The sequence below is a fragment of the Ovis aries genome, chromosome 7 (genome assembly GCF_016772045.2).
Source record: "Ovis aries strain OAR_USU_Benz2616 breed Rambouillet chromosome 7, ARS-UI_Ramb_v3.0, whole genome shotgun sequence".
NCBI classification, from domain to species: Eukaryota; Metazoa; Chordata; class Mammalia; order Artiodactyla; family Bovidae; genus Ovis; species Ovis aries.
Window position 1 is genome coordinate 50,429,510 of NC_056060.1, and position 26,164 is coordinate 50,455,673.

Here is a 26,164-nt window from a genome sequence, read left to right on the forward strand (position 1 = left end):
ATTTAAATTCAAGGATTTCAAAAGTTTCCCATAATCGCCATGGATATTCTAAATTGCCTTTGGTTAGGTAGGTTTCACGGAGAAGGCAATGGCACCCCACTCCAGCACTCTTGCCTGGAAAATCCCATGGACAGAGGAGCCTGGTAGGCTGCAGTCCATGGGGTCGCTACTAGTCGGACATGACTGAGCGACTTCACTTTAGCTTTTCACTTTCATGCATTGGAGAAGGAAATGGCAACCCACTCCAGTGTTCTTGCCTGGAGAATCCCAGGGACGGGGGAGCCTGGTGGGCCACTGTCTGTGGGGTCGCACAGAGTCGGACACGACTGAAGCGACTTAGCAGCAGCAGTAGCAGGTAGGTTTCAGGCAAATTTTCACAGTTTACCATTGTCTCAAATGAGATATATTATACTCAATGAGGTTACAAATTTATATACTTCTGTTTATATAACTAAAGTCATAAGAATACAACTCTCGTGATGTTCAGATTTAGAAGTCCTTGGTTTCTTTGCTGTAGGATATTCTTAAAGGATTATAATCCTATAAATGACTAATTTCTAATCTTCTGGGGTGAGATAATTTGATTATTAGTTTAGTATTGATTTTTTAAGCTTTAATCATTGAAGATTACAGTTTCTGGTCATATACATAGATTTGCGGGTGCTGTGTTATTTTTCACTGAAGTCTGTCGTTCAGTCATTATTCTCACTACCCCAAGTAGCATCTGATGTGTAGTCAGCAAACATTACAAGTATTTGTTAGGTATACAAAGGAGGAAAGATTAAATTTGAGAAATAAAAGCTTAATCCCAGAACTAGAAGGTGATGAACGCTTTCTTTCTTCAAAATACCACTGATAGCTTAGGGTTTAATATCTTTTACTTTGTAGCTGTATAATTATGAACCACTTAATTCTGTACAAAATTTGCTTAATAGTAAGCATACATTTTTCAGAGTTGTGAGAATTAAATGCACAGTGAGTTTTTATAAGTTTTAAGCAACAAGCACATGTTAGTTTGTAATATGTTACTAGCATCCTAAAAAAATGAGGGAGTTCTGTAGGTTGGATGGTCTGTCAAGGCTTCAAGAGAAAGAGAGATTTGATACTAGTCTTGTAAGTAGAGTAAATTGGGAAGAAGTAGTATTTCAACAACTAGAGGCTGAAGAGTACAGGAAGTCTTAGTGAAGAGAATAGGGATTGAGAGAGGGCTCAGGGAGAAACGTTGGGAGGCAGATGAACTAGAAGGCAATGTTCTGCAAATCAAGCCATTGAAAATAATTCTCAGTTTAAAACTTGAGGCCAGAGTGGAGAAGATGTCTCAGAAAAAAAATCATATAAAAATTATACACCAGTGCTCTCTATGAATATAGACCCAAGAATCCTCAATGAAATACTATCAAGCAGAAATCAGCAACTTAAAGGATTATATAGTATGACCAAATAGGATTTATCCCAGCAATGGAAGGTCAGTTTAGTATCCAAAAAAATCAGTCAGTGTAATATTCCATATTGATAGAACAGAGGACAAAACCATACAATCATCTATGTAGAGAGAAAAAAGCATTTGACAAAATCTAACACCACATAGAAGCATACAAAAATATTATTCCTAATTGCCAAAAGTGGAAACAATCAGAATATCCATTAGATGGTGAGTTGATGAGCAAAACATGGATGTGTCCATATCCATACAATGGAATATTGTTGTTGTTCTTCAATTGCTCAGTCAAGTCTGACTCTTTGCAACCCCATGCAAACAGGCAGCACGCCAGGCTTCCCTGTTCTTCACTATCTCCTGGAGTTTGCTCAAACTTATGTCCATTGAATCAGTGATGCCATCCAGCCATCTTAGTGGAATATTATTCAGTCGCAAAAAAGAAGGAAATACCAGTGTATGCTTTGCCATGGGTGATTCTTACCAACATGCTAAATGAAAGAAGCCAATCACAAAAGGCTACATATTGTGTGATGCTATTTCTATAAAGTGTCAATAATAGGCAGATCTGTACACAGAAAGTAGGTTAGTAGCTTCCAGACGTAGAAAAGAGGGGAGAATGGGAAAGGACTACTAATGGATATGGAATGTTCTGGAATTAAAATCTCTTCTAAAGTGAGAAGCCTAATAGAGATGGGGAAAAATAGCCCTGTGAATCTAAATCATGACAGATAGGACTTGTTGAGGAGTTAGTGTGTGTCTGATTTCCTTGTGCCTCAAGGAGTTAGTGTGTGTCTGATTTCCTTGTGCCTCAAACACTTGGGAGAGTGAGACAGTGCTGGACACCAGATGTTCAGTGACTGCTGAACACATTTTCCAGTGTTCTTGTGGAATAATTTTTATATTTAAGGAACGCAAAAGCGTGCAAAACTTAAGTAAAATATTAGGTTTCCTTCTATACCCATTTCCCCTAAATCATCTTTCTGATTCTCAGATTATATTACTCTCACCTAAATTCAGGCGAAGTTAATTTCCATCTACAGAACTATCCAGTGTTTTATGCTGAATAAGCAAAGGTAGTAACTGAGCTGATAGGTTAATAATCTGTCTGATCGATCTCATGATCAAAGAAGACCTCCTCACAGAATTTTACATTAATTTAGGGAGTTTAGAGCTTTAATGTAGTTCACCTTGAGTGTATTTATTTCACTCCTTTATTTAGAGTCTCTTAAAAAAATAAAGTACTTTTCATGGCTTTGCTGAAATGAAAACTGGAAAGAATGCTGCATCATTCCACCTCTTAAAAAACTAGAGGAAGATTTTTTTTTTCAGTAAGATATGCCAAACACAGCCTTCAAATCATACTAAAAGCAATCAAGATTACATATCAGATCTATATTAGAAAACTTGTATCAGACATAATTTAAGCGTCTCTAATGGTGGTGTGCGTTTGTTCACAGTACATGTTAATATTTAATCTTCCCCATGCTCAGATGCATGTGTGTAGATAAAGGATGATTGTACCTAATTCTTCGATTTTGAGGTTGAAGTAAGCCAGTATATCTAAAGTTTTTAACACAGGGTCTGGCTCTTAGTAAGGTGTCGATAAATATTAGCTGTTATTGTTTTATATTTATTTTTAAATGAAATTTATATAACAATGTAGTCTTGGGAAAATGTGTAATAGAGAAGGGGGCTGTATTCAGCCAAGCTTGGATCAAATCCTGGCTCTCTTTACCACATTATTTGATCTTTCTCATCTCTCATCTCTTCATCTGTTGAGACAGTTAGGAAGAACTCCTTACGTCTTTATTTGTGGATTAATGGCACTAGTGTATTTGAAAGTTCCAGTCCTGTTGTTGGCATATGGTGAGAAGTCAGTGAATACTAATTAAATCTGATTGATTCTAGTTGAATCTATTTGCAGATAATGTCTGTCAAAACTAATATCTGCTTTCCTCTGGAAATTTTACTTTCCTTTTGTTTGTTTTATGGCTTTTATAAATATTTTACAAATATTTTTGTCTTCTAATAAATGTTTATTTTGTTTGTTTTGCTGTTCTAGTTCACTTTTTGGAAGGGCGCCTAGGTGCTTGCTTAAATAAACTGATTATGAATTATTCTTTTATCTTTTTAAATGGAATAGCGTATTCCATTTAGAGAGTAGTGTTGTCAGAGGACACTTGGTACCTAGTAAGGAACTCACAGTTTTACTATGGTCTAGATCAGGGGCCAACCCTACAGCCACAGTATGCCAGAATTAGGTTCTGGTGTAGGGAGAAATGTCTTTGTAGCAAACTATAATGTAATTACCACTCTTGTTCCCTGTCGTGTAGTTACGATTGTTTTCAGTAGTATCACTACCTTCCCTATAGTAATGGGGAGGTGAGCTCTGGGGGAGAGAGGAGTGATTTGTTTAAATTCAGATTCTTGAGCACCACCTGAGACCTTCTAAATTAGAAACTTTCAAGTGGGTCCAGGAATTCTTATTTTAATAAGCTTTCCTAGTGATTCTTATGTTTATTAACGTTCAAGAATCACTAGTTTGCACATATTTTGAAGCAGCCTACAAAGAGGTGCCCATAATGATCCTGGGGTGAAATGATGCTGTGTGGTGGCATTGGAGCTGTACTAACCTTACAAAATCCTCTGGGGAAACATGCCCAGGGCACAGGAGAACTAGAGAAGATGGGGAGGATTAAGTTCAGGAAGAATTCAGGAGATTTTACCAAGAGTCAGTTCAGTGCTCTGTATGCCAGGTGAACCCCAGAATTCCCTCATTTGTAAGATGTGAATTAAGGGAATTTTTACCAGTGCCTGACATGGGAGAGACTGCAATCACTTATTGGATGAAAGAGGAATTTTATGTTGCTCACAGGAGCCCAGAGAAATCAACTGATGGGTTCATAGAAAACTTTACCCTATAGGCTTAGCTGGTCAGATTTTCTTCTTGAGGAGTTTTTGTTGATTTAGCCCTTATCTGCAGAAAATCAATATTCCTAATGGAAGGTCCAAGGTTTATTTCAGTCATAATTGTTGGTTTCTGAACATGGAAATTCACCACCATTTCCCACTCCAACTCTCTTCCTTCCCTGTAAGATCATCAGTATAAAAGATTTTCTACCATAGCAACCTGATTGGTTCATTAAGTTTTTTATTTACCAGTGTGAAAGTAATCAAGTCAGTCGGTGCAGTATTTCATGTGGAATATTTCCCTGAAATCAGTCACTTATAGTTACGAACCTCTCTTTTGAGCTCCAGACTTCTATTTATAGCTCTGGAGTGGACACATCTACCTGGATATTTAATCTGCTTCAGATAACAGGTTGATTCGTGACCTGAACCCTGCACCTTCCCATGTTCTCTAGCCTCCCCAGACTGCTTGCAAATCTTCACATGTGATTTGCCTTTCACAGTTCAACTGTAACCATACACATGCCTTTTTTTCTAACAGAAATGACCACCCTTCCATCATCTACTCAATGAGTTCCTAGCTCAATGATTCTGTTCTGTCATCTGTGCAGTTAAATGAGAGCTGGTCAACTTATATAATGAGTATGATGCTTTATTTTTATTTAGATTCATAATCTCAAAAATTGTCACCCTTTTACTTTTGGTAATTTCTTTTATTAGCCTTTAATTTGTTCTTTATTTTCACCACCTTTTGCTTTCCTTTAAGTTTATATATTTTTTCCTCTTCACTTGTTCTTTTTCCCTTTTGGGCTTTAATTATTTTAAAATTTAATTAATTCATTCTAATACACTTGACTTTAATTAACACCACTAAATCACATTTGAAATAGTCATGTGTATTCAATATCATTTCCCTACCAACAGTTCACAGAGGACAATGAAAAGATGTATGGCATAATTACTGTAATAAAATAACATTTTTACTGCTTAATATATCTTTATTAACAGCTTTATTGAGGTATAATTGATGTGCAATGGATTTCACATATATAAAGTGTACAGTTTGGTAGTTTTGACGTATGTATCCACCTGTGAACCTATCACCACAGCTCACATGGTGCACACATCCATCACCCTCAGACATTTCCTACTACCCCTTTGTAACCTCTCTCCCTTCTCTCCCCTTCCCTCCATTCCCATTCCCAGGCACTGATCTGCTTTTTGCCACTATAGGTCATTTGCATTTTCTAGAATTGTATATGAATAAAAGCATACAGTATATACTCTGTTATCCACTTGTGATCAACACAATTATTTTGAGATCCATGCACATTTTTGCATATATATATCAAAAATCATCTTTATTACTGAGTAATATTCAATTTTATGGATACATCGCAGTTTGCCTGTTGGACATTTAGGACATTTAGGTTGTTTTCATTTGGGAACTACTACAGATAAAGGCTCCTATGAACATTTTCTGTGCCAGTTCATATGTGTGTGTGTGTGTGTGTGTGTGTGTGTGTGTGTGTGTGTGTGTAGATTGGTTGATTCTTTTGTTTTCTCTTGGGCAGATGTCTAGCAATGGAATGGCTGAATCATATTAGGTTCAGAAACTGCTAAATTTTTTTTCAAGGTGGGTGCATCATCTTACCAGCAATGTATAAGACTTCTAGCTCCTTCACATCCTCGCTAGCACTTGGTACAATCAGTCTTTATAATTTTAGCCTTTCTAATAGGGGTACAGTGCTGTCTCACTGTTGTTTTATATAATGCAAGAAACTTTATCTTCACAGGAAGAACATTAAAAATGAAATATGTTATCTTCATCAGTGCAGATGTCCAAAGGGGGAGCTGAGAGAGAATAGAGAGTTGGGGAAGAGAATAAGATGCAAGGTGGCCCCATGAACCATTTTGCTGCTAGGAACATTCATGCAGTGAGATAGCGTATAGCAGTGTGCATTAACTAGTTTCCCCAAAGTTTTCTGGTGGTGTCTATTGATACTTCTCTGGAGGGGTTTGTGTTCACTAGGAGGGAAACCAACCCTGTGCGTCTGGAGTATCTCCCAGTTTCTTCTCTGGGATGATACAACTGATGGGTAACAGAAGACCAAGTTGTTTACTCGCTAAGTCATGCCTCACTCTTTTGTGATCTCATGGACTGTAGCCCACCAGGCTCCTCTGTCCATGGGCTTTCCCAGGCAAGAATACTGGACTAGGGGATCTTCCCAACCCAGGGATTGAACCCACATCTCTTGCATTGGTAGGCGGGTTCTTTACCAGTGAGCCACCAAGGGAAGCCCAGTAGAAGACCAGAGTATTTGACTAGAATATGGTGGCTCAGAGGTTAAAGCATCAGCCTGCAATGCAGGAGACCTGGGTTTGATCCCTGGGTTGGGAGGATTCCCCTGGAGAAGGAAATGGCAACCCACTCCAGTATTCTTGCCCGGAGAATTCCATAGACAGAGGAGCCTGGTGGGCTGCAGTCCACGGGGTCGCAAACAGTTGGACACGACTGAGCGACTTCACTTTCACTTTCACTTTATAATTATATCAATGGTGCCAAGTCTAATAATCATGTAATCCCAGACCCCTTACAGCTTGTAGTTTTTTACTTCTTTATTTACCTATCCTCTCTTAATTTTGTAGGCTGCTTGAGAAATTGTATAGATTCTTCCAGAGGGCACATGTCACTTAAATATGGATTTGAATGTGGCTCCACTAACGATTATCCTAGTATCACAAAACGTCTGGAACAGCCAGCAATAAGAAGCTTATTTGAGGTGGCTGCTTTCCATTTTACTTTAGAAAAAAGCCTTTAAAAAGAAAACAAGTTACTCAAAGATAGGATTAATTTCTTTTATGCAGCTAAATACTTAAGCAATGAATGTAAATATTTAATATGTGACTATGAAAGGGCTCTTATAAACACAGAGGCAATAAACAACCTCAGTGAAGTATAGGAAAACAGTTTGCATTTTGCTTAGTATGATGTTTTCTTTATTCAGTTAGGTTAACAAACCATGATTTCATCATTAGTCAACAAGATAACAGAGAGACCATCAAAGCAAACTACAGGAGAGTCCAGATTGATTCGTGCCAAACAAATGTTTGTAGCTAACAGCTGTATTATCACTGATTCTAATTTACGCAGCCGGGGTTCTCCTTTCATTTCCTAAGTGAGATGAATGTCATCGTACATGGTACGGACACCCTCTCTGCTGCTTGAGTAATGAATCGGGTCAGCTCTCCCCTCTGGGTAACCTCACCCCTCTTTGTAGGTGGGAGGAAGTGGCCTGCCAGAGTTTTAGTTATTTTTTAAAAACAGCTTATAAGGGGCTTTCTAAGGTTGTATAAGTCCATTAGTAAACTATCCAGCGTTTGAATCAAAAAGACCAGTTTGTTATGTCAAAACCTTTGGATGTACAAATTTTAAGTTATTACCTTTCTTGTTTAACACTTGAAGAAAAATTTGATTACTGAAGAGAAAGAAAGAGTCTGCTGTAGCCTCTGCCTGCCACCCTGCGATGCCGTGATTCATTCTGCAGTAGGTCTCTTGCTCCGAGAGCTCAGGCTAAGGATGAACCGATCCTAGGAAGCCCATCCCTTTAGATCACCTGGTTCGTGGGACATGTGGTACTTTTGACTTGAGGATTCTAGGCTTCTTCCTATCAAAGGAGACCTCCCCAAAATCAAAGTCTTAATTTTAAAAATTTATTTGAAATACAAAAGGAAAGTCTTATGTAACAGAAGGAGGCTGAATGTTCAAGGCAGTCACTGTAGAATACCTGTTAGTTGTGGAGAGTGTGTTTAGTCATCAGGGTTCTGCTCAGAGCAGCAGTATCTAATCCCAGGAGAACATGTGGAGCAGAGCAGCCGTACTGGCCCTGCCGCTCGGTGGGTGCCTGTCAGCAACTCAGGATTGCTTGACCTGAGTCATGTTTTCTTCTTTCAAACCTAAAATAAGGTAATAATTCTTGCCTCACAGGATCACCATGAGGATTAAATAATGTTTATAAGAACAAGCAGTTCAGAATAGGTGCTCAATAAATGAGAATGTTCAACAACTGAAAAATAGAACCAACAGGGGAAGATTAGAGACAGTATGAGAGAGGTGCCCTTAAAGATTCTTTAATCCCATGGTTTTTAACCCTAGCAGCACATTAAAAATACCCATGCCTGTAGGCTCCACTGCAGACACCATGATCAGAATCTCTGGAGGTAGAGCCCAGACAAAGAAAAAGTGTTTAAGAGCTGCAGGAAAATAGATGTGCATTCAGTGTTAGAACCACGAAGCCATTCCCTTCATTGAAGATGTGGAAGTTTCAGCCAAAGATAAGGACGGTGCTAGCAGTGGTGGCAAAGCAGGGCCTTGCACACAGGCATCCTGTCTGCCAATCTCTCACTTCCGTTTCCTTAAAGACTTCATATTCTCCAATTTCCAGAGACTTGAAGAGCAGCTGTAATGTCTGGCCCGTTGACTCGTCAGATGTTGTTGAAAATGTCTGTGTTCACGCGTGCGTGCATGTGCACACGCACAGGAGTCCCTCTGCTTACTGTCAGTCTGGTAGGGAAGGCAACAGTTAAACAAGAAGAGTATGAGAGTTATGTGGGATCAGAAAAGTGGGAAAACCAAACCCTGTGGTGAGGGCAGATCCAGAAAGCTGGCTTCTCAGAGGACGTAGCAAAGGTAGGGCTGGAAAAATGAGTAAGCGAGGAGAGGAAAGGCATTTCAAACAGAAGGGAGCTGATAGAGGCACACAGCCACATCCCAGGAAGGGCAAGTGGTCCGTGTGCTGGAGTGATAAGTGTGTGGTGAGAATGGTGGTGGAGGAGAGGGGCTGGGGGCACGAGCAGTGGCTGCACTGGTCTTTACAGTCTGAATTTCACAAAGTTTTGAAATTGCTTTTATTTCTTAAATTAAAGGAGCTTCTGTAATGCCTTGGTCCTGTTACTTTCTGATGCAGATCCAAACAGATTGATTTGGTCTGCAAATCAATTGTTGTTTCTGGATATTTCCAAGAGACAAGAGATGTCCAATGACACATATTGGTGGCGCTAGTGGTAAAGAACCCACCTGCCAGTGCAGGAGACATAAGACACATGGGTTCAGTCCCTGGGTTGGGAAGATCCCTTAGACGAGGGCATGGCAACCCACCCCAGTATTCCTGCCTGGAGAAGCCCATGGACAGAGGAGCCTCGTGGGTTACGGTCCATGGGGTCGCAAAAGAGTCAGACACAACTTAGCAACTAACACTACAGTACACACATATTTGGGGCATTTCTGTTTCTATCCTGACAGAACCTAGAGCACACTGAACATCAAGAAAGGAGAGGTGGAAGAACCAGAGAGTCAGTTTGTTTGGGGTTTAATAAATGAAATATATTGTAAAAATCATTCGTCTTCAACCTGTTTATTGATGTCTCTAGTAGAGATTTTTCCATTTCTTAAAAAAGGTGGCATATCTCTAAAAGGAATCCACTCCATCATGTATACTTAACTAATCAAGAAAAAGAAGTATCTCTGAAAAGAAACCCATCCTAGAAATACAGATGATTAACTAATGAATAAAAAGGAAAATTTTACCAGACTTTAGATCTGTTCAGGAAGCAACAGACTTAAATAAAGAGGGCACAGGAAGCCTCTCATGGTCTTTTTTGTCCTGTATAACAAATTGTTTTCCACGCAAAGCTCCAAATTGCATTTCCTGCCCTACTGCATTGCCATGAGCATGGTTCTGGTGCACTGTGGCTCTTCCAGGGATACTCCTGATATCAATCTTGAAGACTGTTCGAAATGAGGATGGGAGTCAGAGTTGACTTGTGCCAACATTCCTGCTGAGAGTTAGCCCAGTTCCATTATGTGTGGGCGAGCCTCAGGTCCCCGCCCTTGCCTGTTCAGGGGACACAGATACAGCTGAGAGACTCTGCAGGGAGCGCCAAGTTAAGACGCCACATGATAGAAACAAGATCACTTACTCTTTCATAATGAACTCTTTGTGGGAAACTGAAAAAGATCAGGCTTATTTCCCATTCAGTGCAGCTGTGATGCCTCTATGAAAGTTGAGTTCTGCTCAAAGACAAGAACAATCTAGGAGAACTGCAGATAAGACCCTCAGAATGAACAGGGGCCCTGAGTCTTTTTTAACTCTTCCAGCTTACTGGGTCTGTGTATGTGTATGTGTTCAGTTGCTCAGTCGTGTCCAACTCTTTGGGACCCCATGGACTATAACCCACCAGGCTCCTCTGTCCATGGGATTTTCCCAGGTTGCCATGCCGTCCTGCAGGTGATCTTCCCAACCCAGGGATCGAACCTGGGTCTCCTGCATTTCTGGCAGATTCTTTACTGCTGAGCCATTGGGGAGGCCCGGTACTGGGGCACTAAGGGCCAGGTTAACTGCTTGGCAGGTGCCTTTATTCATCAGATGAAGAAGCTGAGGCCCAAGGAGGTGAAGTGACCTTCCCAAATCAAAGGTTAGTTAGAAACCAAGCCAGAGCTTGTAGTAAATAGGTCTTCTCACTCCTGTGGGCCAAATTGTAGTCTGTTAGCCTGGTCATGGTTATAATTAGCTAGGTTGTCAGAAAATAGGACAGGGTATATAGTAAGTATATTGGAAAATCTTATTTGAAAAAAAAAGATAATGATAAATTTGGTCAAAATCTGGTCTCTGTGCCTTTATTCTATTTAATCCGTATTCACATACAAGATTTAGTTTCTCAAACTGTTTCTCTGTTTTATCTCACAGATTGGCTATTTATCAGAATAGGGTTTAGGTTTATGAAGTCCACCCCATTGCCTCGACTTGGAACTACTCAGAAGGCCTGTCCATCCTGGCAGCCTCATTTAGCTCATCATATGTTCCTCCCTTCTGTTTGTGTATAAAGATGACTGGCGTGGCACATAAATATCCCCACGGAACTTTTCTAACATGAGCTACTTAATCCCAGGTCTGTACTTCATTTGATGTCTATACTTCACTTCTTCCTGGACTTTCCTACTCCAGAGATTTTAACTTCAGAAACCTTTGTATGGGATTCGGACAAGTAATATTTTAGGTTGCTTTGCACAGGACGTATCATATTTTTTTGTAAGTCAGTTCTCACGTGAACTCTTCATTTTTAAACATTACTCTTTCCTGCTAAGAATTCCCTGCTTTGGAGTCACATCTATTCTTCCTGTTGTCTCTTTCCCGCTGAGTGTAGTGAGAAGTGCCTACCTTCAGGGTCACTTAATTTCATTCCATTTGTGGGCAGAATTCCTGAGTAGTAATGTATTCTCCAGAGACAGTCTGACCTGGAAACTGAGAGTAAAATGGGAAGGCTTATGATACCCAATCCTGTAATTAATGATGGTTTCATCCTAGCCCACTTCTCTGGGCGAGGTTCAAAGGACTCTGACCCTGGATTATAACAAAATGCTACACAACCATAATTCCACTGTTCAGCTCTAATATTAAGTCAGGCCCAGATTTTTTTGTACTTATTGAGCACTTGTTAGTTTACATGGGAATCCTCTTGGCTGTGAGTCCCTTGTGGATAAGGAGCAGTACCTAGCATTGTGCTCGACGCATAGAAGGAGAACCGGGAGTACATGTTGAATGAAGGGGATTGATGAGAAACTGGCATTTTTCAGAGTATTCTGTCACGAGGCCACTCTAGATGGCTGTGCTTCTCCTGTAGCGTAGGTAACACATCCAGTTCTTTCTTGAGGCTGGGCTGCAATATGACCTTCTTCCAAAGATGAAAAGAAAAAATGTTATTCATCTGAGATTTGCCTTGCAGTGTTTAGTACAAATTTGGTTTCCAAGGAAAGGTTGGCAAAGCATTGACACAGGAAAAATTTTTCTTAGGTATTCTTCTCTGATGACCATTGACTGAGCAAGATTTTTGTATAGTTACTGTAGCCATGAAAATACTAATCATTGGACAGCATTCTTAGTGCAACAGATACCAAGCCATGGAGCACTTTGATGAATGTCAGAGAACAGAGCTAACAGAAATGTCATGCCAGCAGGCTGGCACTCTCTTCACCAATACCAAACATTTATTCAGCATCTTCCTGTGTGTAAAAGCTGTGGTTTCTGCTTCCTTTGGCTTGGTTTTCAAAAGTCCGTCTGAAGGCAGAATATAAGTTTTGTAGCTGATGAACTGTGATCATTATTTGTGTCTGTAAAAAGTTATATTCTTCCTCTCCTCTAAGTTCAAGGACAAGGTTTTGGTGGTATGTGCCATGTGTTAGATGCTCAGCAAATATGTAAAGGAAGACAGTGCTGGGAGGAGGTTAAGGGAAGGAGAGGAAGTGGTCCACACTAGGACCCTGAAGTCAGCCTGCACAGAGCGCAACAGGCTCTGCAGTAACCATCCAGGTAACCTGGTAACAGCCATTGATTTCTAACTTGAGTTTACTGTTCTTAAAAATGAGATAATACCTACCTTTAGGGGTTTTGAGAGGCCTAAATGAATGAATACATGCAAATGTCTCATATAAACCCACTTAGTAAATGCTAGTTTTTTAATATAATTAATAATAATGTTTTTGACTTCTAGTGATAGTGATTATCTTCTCTGAGAAAGTGCATCTCTCTTTATCTTCCTGGACTTTGTAGTGAATCCCCATCAGTTAATATGGATTCCTCGGGGCAGAGAGAGCCAAGCCCTATCGCCCTCGTGTGGGTTTGCCTCTACTGGGCTCTCAGGCTTCAGTCCTGATCTCACCCACCTGCTGCTCTCTGACCTGCATAGAGGCCCAAATTCTCCTTTCTTTTGTGTATCCATACTTCCCTCATGCAAGAGAAAGAGCACATTTGCTTGAGAATGAGGGCTTTGTTAGCCCATATTCCTGGGAAGTAGAAGAGAGAGGCACACGGCAAGTGGGTAAAGGCAGTCTGGCCATGGACTAGTCTGCGCATTGATCCTTAGGATCAGATGTTAGTGTTTCTTACACCTTCGATGAGCAATAGTGTTCTGCATCTGAGAGACTCTTAATTTTACCTATTTTAAAACCAAGGTTAGATTTCCTCAGAATGGAAGTATATTTTCTAAATTTTTCTTGCCAGGAGGTAGAGTAACAATAAAAACATAAAAAGCATTTAATCCAGCTGATGAGCAGTATTGGAGATTGGTGGCATGACGGAGAGTTTCCTCGGTGTTTCCCCAAGGTAATTGATATGTGTACATAGTTGGGAACCCTGAGAGGAGACCGGCTTTGGAAGGCCCCACCCCTTACAGACTGTCCGTTTCTCCTCTGGGGCGAGGTGGGGGCTGGCCTCTCCCACCTGGATGTGAGTAACTCATATGGGCACTTAATGTGTGCCAGCCTGGGTTCTGAGGGCCATCGATCTTAGATCACTGCATCCTCAAGACAAGTAGGTTTGGATGTTGTTGTTATTCAGTTGCTAAGTCATGTCCAACTCTTTGTGCCCACGCCCAGGCTTCCCTGTCTTTCACTATCTCACATAGTTTGCTCATACTCATGTCCATTGAGTCGGTGATGCCATCCACCATCTCATCCTCTGTTGTCCCCTTCTCCTCCTGCCTTCAGTCTTGCCCAACATCAAGGTTTTTTACAGTGAGTCAGCTCTTCACATCAGGTGGCCAAAGTATTGGATCTTCAGCTTCAGCATCAGCCCTTCCAATGATATTCAGGGTTGATTTCCTTCGGTTTTACTGGTTTGAGTTCCTTGCTGTCCAAGGGACTGTCAAGAGTCTTTTCCAGCACCACAGTTTGAGAGCATCAGTTCTTCAGTGTTCAGCCTTCTTCATGGTCTAGCTCTCACATTCATACATGACTACTAAAAAAACCGTAGCTTGACTATACGGACCTTTGTTGGCAAAGTGATGATGTCTCTGCTCTATTTAATATGCTTTCTAGGTTTGTCATAGCTTTTCTTCCAAGGAGCAAGTGTGTTTTAAATTCATGGCTGCAGTTACCATCTGTAGTGATTTTGGAGCCCAAGAAAATAAAATCTGTCACTGTTTCCATTTTTTTCCGCTTCTATTTGCTGTGAAGTTCTGATGCAGGTAGTGTTTACGGAGGAGGGAATGGCTCCATTTATGGGGGAGGGAATGGAGGCTCAGAAAAGATTTTTTTAAATCCCAAGCTCAAACAGTTGTTAAGTGTTATAATCAGTTAAAAAAAAATCCAGGCTCCAGGGCCTTTTAACTGCTCCCCACTGTTTGAGGAGTTATCAGTCAGGATCTCAGTCAGAGACTAGAGGAGTCCAACATATATTTGGTATTTCTCTTCCCCTAGACTTTTAAAATGTGTTATTTTCAGTAGGATTCCAGGTCATGAATAACTGTTTTTGTCTCAACAAGGGCACACAGCCTATAAGAACTATATGGTGGCTCAGTGCTTTCCACGGAGTGACCTCTGTCCTCCAGTAGAGCAGCACCTGTCGCAGACCAGGTGCCCTGGAAGGGGCTGCTGAGGTGGGGTTTGCCATGCAGGTCACATGTTACTGGGAATCCCAGCCGAAGGGCAGTGGAGGCAGGGGAAGTGGAGCTGCAGCGTAGGCCTGATGGCCTCCGCCAAGCACGCGGGTGTGGTGGAGCAGAGCTGTCTAGTGGTGGCGCCACTGCCACTGACAGGCAGTGGATGTGGGACCCCAGGGGAGGGTGTCCCTTTGGGTGAGGAAGCTTTTTTCAGAATGAGCCGACAGCATTCCTAGTCACTGAGGCAAGGCATTCCTTCTTGAATGGGGGCTTTAGGTGCTGCATCCATGCTTCTATCTTGATACTTTCAATGTTGTTAACTGTGAGTCTACACAATGGGAAGCGCTTTCTTCAAACTCACCTCGCTTGCTTGGATTCTAGATTAATGGGCATTGCACAAATAAAGACAGGTCCTCAGCTTTCTGGAATCCTTTTACTATAGCCCTAGGCAGAAGCAGAGGTATCACATCTATATATATATATATATATACATATATATATATATATATTTAGACCATGTGATTAAAGTCATACCTGGCATTTTTGGAGACACATGAAGAGTTTGTTTTATGCTCATAAAAGTCTTTCAAGTGGAGCCAGTTGGCTTTTTTCTAGAGGCCAGAGTCCAAAGCTAAAAGCCACAGTGTAGTGATGGAAAATCTCTGGTTACATTTTGCTTGCCAGTTATCTTTAGAAAAATCATTCAGTGATTAAGAATCAGGTTTAACCCCCTTTTCCTTGCTCCTTCCATCATGAAACTAAAGCTGTCTTCCAGCTCCCTTCAGTACAGACATGAAACTGAATCCAAGACTACATAACTTGTCCACACAAGGTGACCACAGGAGCCGATCTTGTGTATCCAGCGGGTGCTTTGCCCTGCAGGGTCCACTGCTACCCTGTCCCACTGTTGCATACAGCTGCCTCTGGCCACTTTATGGTCTCAACTGCAAGATGTGCAAAACCTGTCTCCATTGCCCTTCTTTCAGGTTGGAAAGCTTATCCAAGAAGCAGCTGGAAGAAGCAATTTGAAGCGAGTAACCCTGGAACTTGGAGGAAAAAGTCCCAACATTATTTTTGCAGATGCTGACTGTAAGTCCGCCACATATGTGCTCCCTTGTCCTGGCACACTGCCATGTGGTGGTCACTTTTGTTATCTCCACTTTAGACAGAACCTGCAGAGAAAGGTCTTTGAAGCTAAGTGGCATTCAAGGAGAAAAGTCTAGACCCTTCATTCTAAGGAGAAAAACCTCTCTCCACTTTTGGGAAAGCCCACTTATAATCAGATAGAGCTTGTTTTCTAGACATCATAAGCCATTTTGATTCTGCAGTGTTGTAGAATATAATAGAAGAGGTGAAGGCTTGGCCAGTGCTGCACAGTGGAAAGAACAGTGTGGTTTAAGCCTCTCAACACTGGAAATGTAGCCTCCGCCTAGATTCAAGAAATCTGAAACGTCTCATGTATGCCTGGTAGCTTTGTAGATCATTAAAATTTTTAGTTCACCAGCCCTGCCAGCGTTGTCCCAAACCCACACCCTCTTCTCTGTTTAGCTGCCCACTGCCCTTTCTGTTGCCCCCGTGGCTTTCAGTAAGGTTGATGACACACTGCGGTCAGTTCTGTATGTGTGTTGTGTGTTGTGTTAGTCCCTTAGTCGTGTCTGACTCTTTTGGGACCCCGTGGACTGTAGCCCACCAGGCTCCTCTGTCCATGGGATTCTCCGGGCAGGAATACTGGAGTGGGTTACCAGTCCCTTCTCCACAGTTCTGTATGAATAGACCTAAATTGGAGATGATCACACCTTGGCAGTCAGACTATACAGAGGCTTGGAGCTACAATCTGGGAAACCCCATGTCTCCTGATAGGCTGCTCTCTAGTCCACTCTGCATGGGAGTGGTCCTTCTGTTTGGGAAAACTTCCCAGGGAATGAAACTACAAAACTTCTTTCAAGCATCCATTTTCTTCTCCACATCCTGACATGCAGCCCTGCTCCCTCAATTTCACTATTAGAGATGTCAGAAAACAGATTGCCTGAATTTCAGCCCTAGCTTGGAATTTGCCAAGAATTCAGCTTTATACTAGTTGTCAAAGAGATCAGAATTCTATAACTAAATTCCTATTAAAATGTAGGCACTCCACTGATAGTACATTGATCGATTCATTGAGTCAGTCATTTAGCAACTAGCAGACACCGGCTTCCCTCGTGACTCAGTGGTGAAGAGTCTGTCTGCAGTGGAGGAGCCGCAGGAGATGCAGGTTCAATCCCTGGGTTGGGAAGATCCCTGGAGGAGGGCATGGCAACCCACTCCGGTATTCTTGCCTGGGAAATCCTGAGGACAGAGAAGCCTAGCAGGCTATAGTCCATAGAGTTGCAGAGAGTCAGATATGACTAAGGACGCAAACACCAGGTTTATTAATACTATTTTCAAATATAAGATACAAGAGATGAAAATGAGTTACCACATGCTATTATATAATTCCATGCTATTATATATGTAAATATAGAGGAAATTTAATGTCGTCAAAGACGATCATTGCTGTTAGAGTTTAATTCACCAAAACACTAATTAAAAGCATAACTGCAAGGTCTTATAGATTAGGGATTGCAAACTGGCAGTCTGTAGGCCAAATGCAGGGTATGGCTGTGTTTGTGCTGTGTGCGCTAAGTCGCTTCAGTCATGTCCGACTCTTTGCAACTCTATGGACCATAGCCCACAAGGCTCCTCTGTCCATGGGATTCTCCAGGCAAGAATACTGGAGTGGGTTGCCATGCCCTCCTCCAGAGGATCTTCCTGACCCAGGGAGTGAACCCATGTTTCCTGCATCTCCTGCTTGGATGCAGGTGGGTTTTCTAATACTAGCACCACCTAAGAAGCCCCTTAGCTTCTTAACATTTACTTCTAAATGTTACACAAAATATTGATCTCTGGTTTTCTTTTAAGCTTGGAACCTGCCAACCCTGGGCTATGTCTGTGCATGGGGGTTCTGAGTCTCTGTCTCACTGCTCTACTACCACTGCATGATCTGCCCAGCCCCTGGGATTATTGGGGTTTGAGACTCCTTTTATAGATAATGTGGTCTGATTCCTCTTTTCTATAGAATAAGAAAGGGATTCCAAGAGTAGATTGCCAAGCTTAACATAGCCAGTAGTGTCAGGGTCTGGTTAGAAGTAGGAAAAAGCTATGTTCTCAGTCCAGTGCTTTTCACTGGGCTGCTCATGGTTCTGCTCTGCAGTGAGCATGACACTATGCCTGGTTCTTTGGGGAGGGGAGGGAGGCAGTCCCATAGATTGGTGTTGAGAACATGGCTGTTTCCTCTTGTAGTGGACTATGCTGTGGAGCAGGCTCACCAGGGTGTGTTCTTCAACCAAGGCCAGTGCTGCACGGCAGGGTCTCGAATCTTTGTGGAGGAGTCCATCTATGAAGAATTTGTGAGAAGAAGTGTGGAGCGGGCCAAGAGGCGCATAGTGGGGAGTCCCTTTGACCCCACCACCGAGCAGGGACCCCAGGTAGAGAAATCATAGACATGTCCTTTCTTAATCCCTGGTGAGCACAGAAGTAGGACGCTGTGATGGAGCCCAGTAAAGCACCAGCCTCCTTACTCCTCCTCCTCAGTTGTCTTCATGGCTGAAGATACAGCCACCAAGGCATTACTTGCTTGTGTCTTCTCTTTTCGTTTTTAAACTTTATCTCTGAAAAACTAAGGGATTAGGACTCCCTTAAGGGTATCATCAACTTTGGGGGTAAATTGGAGTCTCTTGGCTCTAAAAAAGGCATGGCAAGATGGATCTTAACTAGAACCCAGTTCTTAACTGTTGGATTTAAGACATCCCCACAGGTGCCACAGTCAGGGAGGGCAGGTATCTCTCCTTCCTGGAAACCATTTATCCTTTTACCGGCTGCCAAGGTTTCTTTTCTACCAACCCGACCTACTCTGGGGAAACCACGTGCAGCTTGTAAATGTGTAGGGAGCAAGAGCTGTCTGCTTTTTCCTCTGTCATGTGGTTCTCTCTTACTCTGAATGCCTCATGCACTGTGGTGAAGGAGGAGGCCCACAGACCCCATGCAGACTGCACTCCTGAGCTCTGCAGTTCCTCCCCACTCATCTAAGTGTTTTCCCAGATGAATTTTAGTTTTGAACTGAGAGTATTTAAAGGAATATGTAGACCAGATCTCATCTGGATCATGAGAGCACGGGTTTTCCTGATAAGAAACAACATCTCCTTAGTTTGGGGGCCATTTGAGAGAAGACTAAAGTTCTAACAGCAGTTCAAACCCAGGTGAGTGTAGGTTTTTATTTTATTTACAAAAGCAATTGAGCAATAACTCTGTAACTTGGGGCCTCATGGAGGAGGCAAGAATGACCTTATTTTATGGACTAGGGTGCTAGCTCTCCCTCTTTAAACTTAATCCTTTCCTCTGATGGTGTAACTGTAGTTCCATAAAAATACTACCCCAATAGGATTTGATGTGTAGCACCATGTACAGGGGCTGCGTGTTGGCTCCTCTGTTGTTTTCATCTGTTTAGTATCAGTACAAGTCACTACACTATTCATTTGTCTATAAGGCTAATTTTTACTTCTGTAAAAAGTCAGTAGTCAATCAACCAATATCTCCATCATTGAGAAACATTGCTTAAATCTTGAACTGGTAGTTACGATTTGTCAGTAACAGCAGATCAGTGCATTTATTCGAATTCTTGATGTCTTAGGTTGAACCATACAAAATTTCACTTTTTGTAGATCAAAAATGGTTAATTAACAGCAGTTCCGTGTGATTTGATTACGTAGAATGAAACTTCAAAAAAAAATCACAAATGAGAGATTCTTGAGTGTATTTTAATCCATTTTCAGAGAGGATTTCACTTGGAGTCATTATGTGCTTTCTTCCACAGATTGACAAGAAACAGTACAACAAGATCCTAGAGCTCATCCAGAGCGGTGTGGCTGAGGGCGCCAAGCTCGAGTGCGGAGGCAAGGGGCTGGGTCGAAAGGGATTCTTCATTGAGCCCACGGTGTTTTCCAATGTCACTGACGACATGCGGATCGCCAAGGAGGAGGTAGCTCTTAGACCTCAACAGCAGCCACTTCTTCCCCAGGGTTGTTTCCAGGGCATTTCTAGTGGACACTATTAGAGGTTTAGTTCTTTGTACCTTATATACATTATGCAATAGCAACAAACATGGCTATGGACATCCCACTTTCAAGAAAAAAGCTAGACAAAAAGGCAAGCCAGCTAGATAGAGGCCAGGTGACGGCACTTTATGATTGTAGGTGCTATTGGTCAACAGAATCATCATAAAAATCAATCACTAGTCTCAGTAATACATTGGTAACAGTTAAGGTCCCCCCAGTGTGGTTCATTAGGCTATTAACCAGGAAAGAGAAAGCACCCAAGCATCATCACACTTCTGCAGGAGAGGACCAGTTGCAGATCAGCCAGCAACCCAGAGCAGTAGCTCTCAGTTCTGGAGCAGTGCCTGGGAGCTTGTGGAGAACACAGCTTTAGAACATACAATGAAATGAAGGGATGCCAGGCAGGGCCGGGGAGTGGAGGTGTTACACTCTAAAGGTAGACTTATGTGATCTTACTCTGGGAAAGTCTGGGATATTTTACAGTTATGTTCTGCTAAACTTAAACATCATTTAAATGATGAAGGCAGAATACACTTGCCTGAAATTTGGAGAACAGGTGAAAGGATGGCAAAGCATCCATGTTGGGTCCATCTGTTTTGTTGCAGATCTTTGGCCCTGTTCAGGAAATTTTGAGGTTTAAGACTATGGATGAAGTTATTGAAAGAGCCAACAACTCAGACTTCGGGCTTGTAGCAGCTGTCTTTACTAACGACATCAACAAGGCTCTCACAGTGTCTTCTGCAATGCAAGCCGGGACTGTTTGGTAAGATCAGGGTCAATCTCGTTCTGGCCATAACACATTCTGTGGGGCAGGGGTTGGGGGGTGCAGGGCCTTGTAATTCTTCAGAGCCTATGTGAAATAAGCACATAAGCTCTGGTAAGATGGGGGAGACTGACTAAAGACTTCACCCTGAGAAGGAACACTTCCTATTGGCTAAATCAGGAAATCTAAAGTGTGGGAGGGAGACGAGAGAGAGAGGAATATATGTATACATATAGCTGATTCACTTTGTTGTACAGCAGAGACGAATACAACAGTGTAAAGCAATTATCCTCCAATAACAATTTAAAACAAACACAGAATCTTAAATTATAGAATTCTCATGTGGGAAAAGGAATTTAAAAATAGAACTTGGAAAAGAAATATCATGGCAGTGGGATTATTTCTGTGTAAACAGAACTCACGCTAACAGTACATGTTTTATTCTTTTAGGATCAATTGTTACAATGCCTTAAATGCCCAGAGCCCCTTTGGGGGATTCAAGATGTCTGGAAATGGGAGAGAAATGTAAGTGTCCCAAGTTGCTGGTGCCCAAAGAGAAACAGAGTTGAAATAGCAGCACAGAGTGTACTCACATTAGTGAATTCTCTTACTCCCATCCATTCATTAAACAAACACTATGTTGAAAACACATGTCTGTAAACAAAGCACACATTACAAGGACAACTAAAACACAACAATGCCCTTACCTTAAGTGGGAGTGGAGAAAAATTTATTCACCAATTATCTCATGTAATAGGTGCTATTATAGAAGTAGGTTAAATATCTTGTTAAGTACAGAGAAAAAATCAATTTTGCCTATGAAGTTTCAGAAGGAATAACATTTCAGTTTTTCTAGGAGAAGATATTCCAGGCAGAGGGAATAGCAAGAACACTTCCTGTGCATGAAGTCACAGAAAGTACAGAATAGTCCAGACACAAGACAGAATTTGGTGTATTTAAAACAGGTCACCAACTGCCTACTCAGGGACAAATCTGGCCTAGATAAATGTTTTGGGTTTTTTTCCTCATAACATTTAAAAATCTTTACCTGACATCCAAAAAGAGGAGGCTTTCCATAAAATCTAAATTTCTTGCTTATTTCATTCAGCCATGGTGGAATTGTTGCGGCTGTGAGTTCTGCGGTTCACGGAACTTAATATTGGTTGCTGTTATTTTTACACGTATGCAGTTCGCTCATTGTCACCTGCTTGGTGCCTATTGGATCTTTTGAGTGTGGGGCTGTAGAGCTTGGACATGGGGTGAACGGAGGGGACTTGCTGAAGATGCAAGTGGAGAGGTTGCTTTAAACCCAGTCTGAAAGGTCTTTAGAGGACAGGTGTGGGAGCTGAGGAGATACCAGAGGTTTTAAGGGCAGCATCCTTGGTGTAGAGAGGATGTTTTGGTAGAGATTACAGGAAGATGACCCGTTACAAGGATTTTGCGATAACAGTAATAGGTATTAATCAGATGCCTGCTGTGCATGTAGCTTTAATCTCCCTTCTTACCTAACATTGTTTGGTTTTGTCTCATTTGCTTTTCACAGTAATTCTATGGAATAGATACATTACGTTTATCTCATAGATGGTTCAGATGAGAAACTAAGGGTTGGAGTGGTTAAGTAGCTTGCCTAAGTTACACAGCCAGTAAATAGCAGATCTGAGCTTAGAACCAGAATTTTGGTGGCTTAGTTTCTGTGATGTCTGGCCAAGGAAGTGTGGGTATCAGGTTTAATAAGGACTCTTCGGGTCAGGATCAGAGCTGGACTTCCCTCTTGCAATGCTAAGGATGTGAAAAATAGGACTGTGGCAGAGGAAAACTAGAGAGGTTGTATTTGCAGTTTCATATATAGATGGATTCTTAGAATGGCTTTGAAGAAGGAACGGTAGCTAGGGTCTTCCTGAGCTGATACCTCATCCCCAAAACTTGAATTTTCACTCATTTTGAAAAGAGCTGGTTCCATGTTTTCTAAATCCTGTGACTCTTAAGAGAAAATATCTTCTATGCCCACTCTTCCTGGCATTACTGAATATATCCTTTTTTTAAACAAATGTTCAGTTCACAATTAACCTGCTAACAACTACTGAGCATATACTTTGTGCAAAGCATGATCCTTGGTCTGTGGGGAAAGGTCCAGCTCATTGAGTTACTTAACATTTTGTTGGAAATTGTTACAGGGGTGATAGAGATGGTATGAGCCAGAGAAGTCCAGAACAACTTTAGACGTGATCTTTTACAAGGATTTGAATTGGCCTTGAAAGAAGAGGAACATTTAAGTAGATGAAGAAAGAGGAATACTTTTCTAGGGTTGGTAGTGAGGGAGGGGTGAGCAAAGGCACCATGAGAGAAAGGTGTGGTGTTTAGGGAGAAGAGGAGTGACCCCATGACCAGCACAGAAGATTTACATCTTTACATACTGTAGCTAATAATTTCTACTCCTGAGCCATTAAACCGTGAAAATGAAGTTTAGCTTTGAGATTTAGCTTTGAGGCTAAGAGCAGAGTTTCTAGAATCACACAGCTCAGATATGTACCCTGGCTCTACTGCTTAATTCCTGTGCCACCTTGGACAAATTACTTAATCTCATTAACCTTCAGTCTCCTCATCCATAAAATGGGCATTGTTATTGCACTTCCCCCACAGGGTTGCTGTGAGGATTAAATGTGAGAATCAAGTATGCCAAATATCCATCAGGGTGTCTGACAAACCTTCAGAAAATGTGAGCTACTATCATCATTATTGATCAACTAAATGACTGCCAAGTAGACAATCCATTTTTCTCTTAATAGATGTATTACTTTAGAAATGCAGCACAAGTTTCCCTAAATTTCAGCTAGTATCATCAGCCTGCTTTCTGTCTGTGGTGACACCAGTGAGAAGCTGCTCTTGCTTGAACCTTTGCTTCTGGCCTTCAGAACCTCCCACTTGCTCTACAGCCAGAACCCATTTGTTGTTATTAGTATTTGTTGTTACTAGTATTCCTTCAGGTTTTATAAAGTCTCCACGTGCTCATCTCTTCTTAACTTGCCTTAACTTTCTGCTCCTGCTTTTCAAGATGCATTCAGCCTGTTTCATTCCCTGCCCATGTGTTTGTGCTCTCTCGGCCTCTGAAATGTCAGGGTCGTCACTGGCTCTGGAAATGCCGCTCACATAGACTGTTACAGGTCATTAACAGCGTGTGTCATGGGCGTAAAATAGGCTTGTCATATGTAACCGCTGGTTAGCAGTTTCTCATCCCAGGCTAGCCCTGGACGCTCATCATGGGGCAAGCCTTCCACCAGGATTCAAGCTTGTGACATTGTCCAGTGCAGAACTTTCTATCAGAAGCATTGCCCTTGCCTAGAAAGAAGGTCCAGGGAATAGTTTGGCTGTGTCAGAACCACACAGACTAGTGGCCTCTCTCTCTACTCATCTCATAGGCACTAACAGTGATTTGGCCTTCTCCATGCAGTTAAAAAACAATTAGGAAACAGTGCTCTCTGATGAGACTCACTTCATCTTGTCTGAATTATATGAGTCTTTGTCCCTGTTTGCCCCCAAAACATGTTTTCTCTTCCTTAAATGACCCTGAGTGGTAGGAAATGCTTCAAATAGAAGAACCTGCCCTGTCCTGGTCCTTCACTCTTCCTTCTTATGTAATACAGTCCCAGAAACTCTGCTTCATCTCCCAGATGGACAGAACTGTTTCTCTTAAGGCCTGCAGGCTCTATGCAACTTTGGTTCCTGGCATCACCTTGCCCGCCTCCGAGAGGCACAGAGAAGGGAGGTAGCACTTTCTGAGGGCTGTCTGAGCCTCTGATCGCTCCCCTACAGAGAGCTGTGGAGAGGGCTGCCCTCTGCAGGTTACCTGGTGATTGTTGTTCAGTTGTTAAGTTGTCTCCAACTCTTCGCAACGCCATGGACTGCAGCAACGCCGTGGACTGCAGCATGCCAGGTTTGCCTGTCCTGCATTATCTCCCAGAGCTTGCTCAAACTCATGTCCATTGAATTGGTGATGCCATCCAACCATCTCATCCTCTGTCACCCCCTTCTCCTCTGACCTCAGTTTTTTCCAGCATCAGGCTCTTTTCCAGTGAGTCAGCTCTTGGCATCAGGTGGCCAAAGTACTAGAGCTTCAGCTTCAGCACCAGTTCTTCCAATGAATATTCAGAGTTGGTTTTTCACCTAGTGGGTTGGCCTTTAATTCCTAGGGTCAGAGACTTGGGCTGTTTCTCTCAGTTCTGCCTGTTCAGCTAGTTCCATCTGTTTCAGTCTTCATGTCTTTTCCCATCTCATTAAGCTCTCCTGAGACAAGAGGTCATAAAGCCCAAGCTACAAAATATGTGTCACAAACCTGGGGGATGGAAAGAAAGCTGTGAACCTCTGCATTTTAAAAACTAAGGACACAGGCTTTGAAGACAAGAAGTGCTGTTTGGATGCCCTGAATCTGTGTGTGTGTGTGTGTGTGTGTGTGTGTGTGTGTGTGTGTGTGTGTGTGTGTGTGTCTCTGTGTGTGTCTGTGTGTGTCTGTGTGTCTGTGTGTCTGTGTGTGTCTGTGTGTGTGTGTGTACAGTATGCGGGTGCATGGGAGAGTCACCTGCAGGCTGGGAGAGGGGCTTGCCAAGCACGCCTATCTGGTGACATCCCTCTCAGAGGTTCTGATTTAGTAGATCTGGGCTAGGGCCCAGGATAGCATTTTTAACAAATTTCTGGAATAATTCTGGTACAGGTGATCCAGGGACCCTGCTCTGAGAAATGCTGCTGTAAGCCAAAGGAAAGGGCAGGGAAACAGACACCCTAGGCAGAAACCCTTGTTTGCTTTATGCGTGAGTCTAAGTGATTTCCTAAAATGGCTGATTGAGAGACACCAAAATTCAACATCTTACTTTACCTCATATGTATGCCGAGTTTGGTTCATCTTTGGGAATATAACCTAGTCTGGCCAAGAAGCAGAAATCAGTTCAATTCAGTTCAGTTCAGTCGCTCAGTAGTGTTCGACTCTTTGCAACCCCATAAATCGCAGCACGCCAGGCCTCCCTGTCCATCACCAACTCCCGGAATTCACTCAGACTCACGTCCATCGAGTCGGTGATGCCATCCAGCCATCTCATCCTCTGTCGTCCCCTTCTCCTCTTGCCCCCAATCCCTCCCAGCATCAGAGTCTTTTCCAATGAGTCAACTCTTCGCATGAGGTGGCCAAAGTACTGGAGTTTCAGCTTTAGCATCATTCCTTCCAAAGAACACCCAGGGTTGATCTCCTTCAGAATGGACTGGTTGGATCTCCTTGCAGTCCAAGGGACTCTCCAGAGTCTTCTCCAACACCACGGTTCAAAAGCATCCATTCTTCGGCGCTCAGCTTTCTTCACAGTCCAACTCTCACATCCATACATGAATACAGGCTTCTAAATGTCCTGTGCCCTGAGCCATGACCCAGCTGGACAGATGCCCTTGTAGAGATATTGGGGCGTGTCAGTAACAGTGCATCTGCCTTTTGTGCAGCAGTGAGCTTCTTCC

At 42.3% G+C, this 26,164-nt stretch overlaps 1 protein-coding gene across 1 annotated transcript in view; it reads left to right on the forward strand.

The window, feature by feature from the left end:
* Positions 1 to 26,164, forward strand: part of ALDH1A2 (aldehyde dehydrogenase 1 family member A2) — a 119,219-nt gene that overhangs the window by 88,776 nt on the left and 4,279 nt on the right. The window contains exons 8-12 of the mRNA XM_004010568.5: positions 15,769 to 15,871; positions 18,101 to 18,285; positions 19,671 to 19,835; positions 20,517 to 20,674; positions 21,125 to 21,199. Of these exons, the coding sequence (XP_004010617.1) occupies positions 15,769 to 15,871; positions 18,101 to 18,285; positions 19,671 to 19,835; positions 20,517 to 20,674; positions 21,125 to 21,199 (686 nt within the window). The remainder of the gene's footprint in view (positions 1 to 15,768; positions 15,872 to 18,100; positions 18,286 to 19,670; positions 19,836 to 20,516; positions 20,675 to 21,124; positions 21,200 to 26,164) is intronic.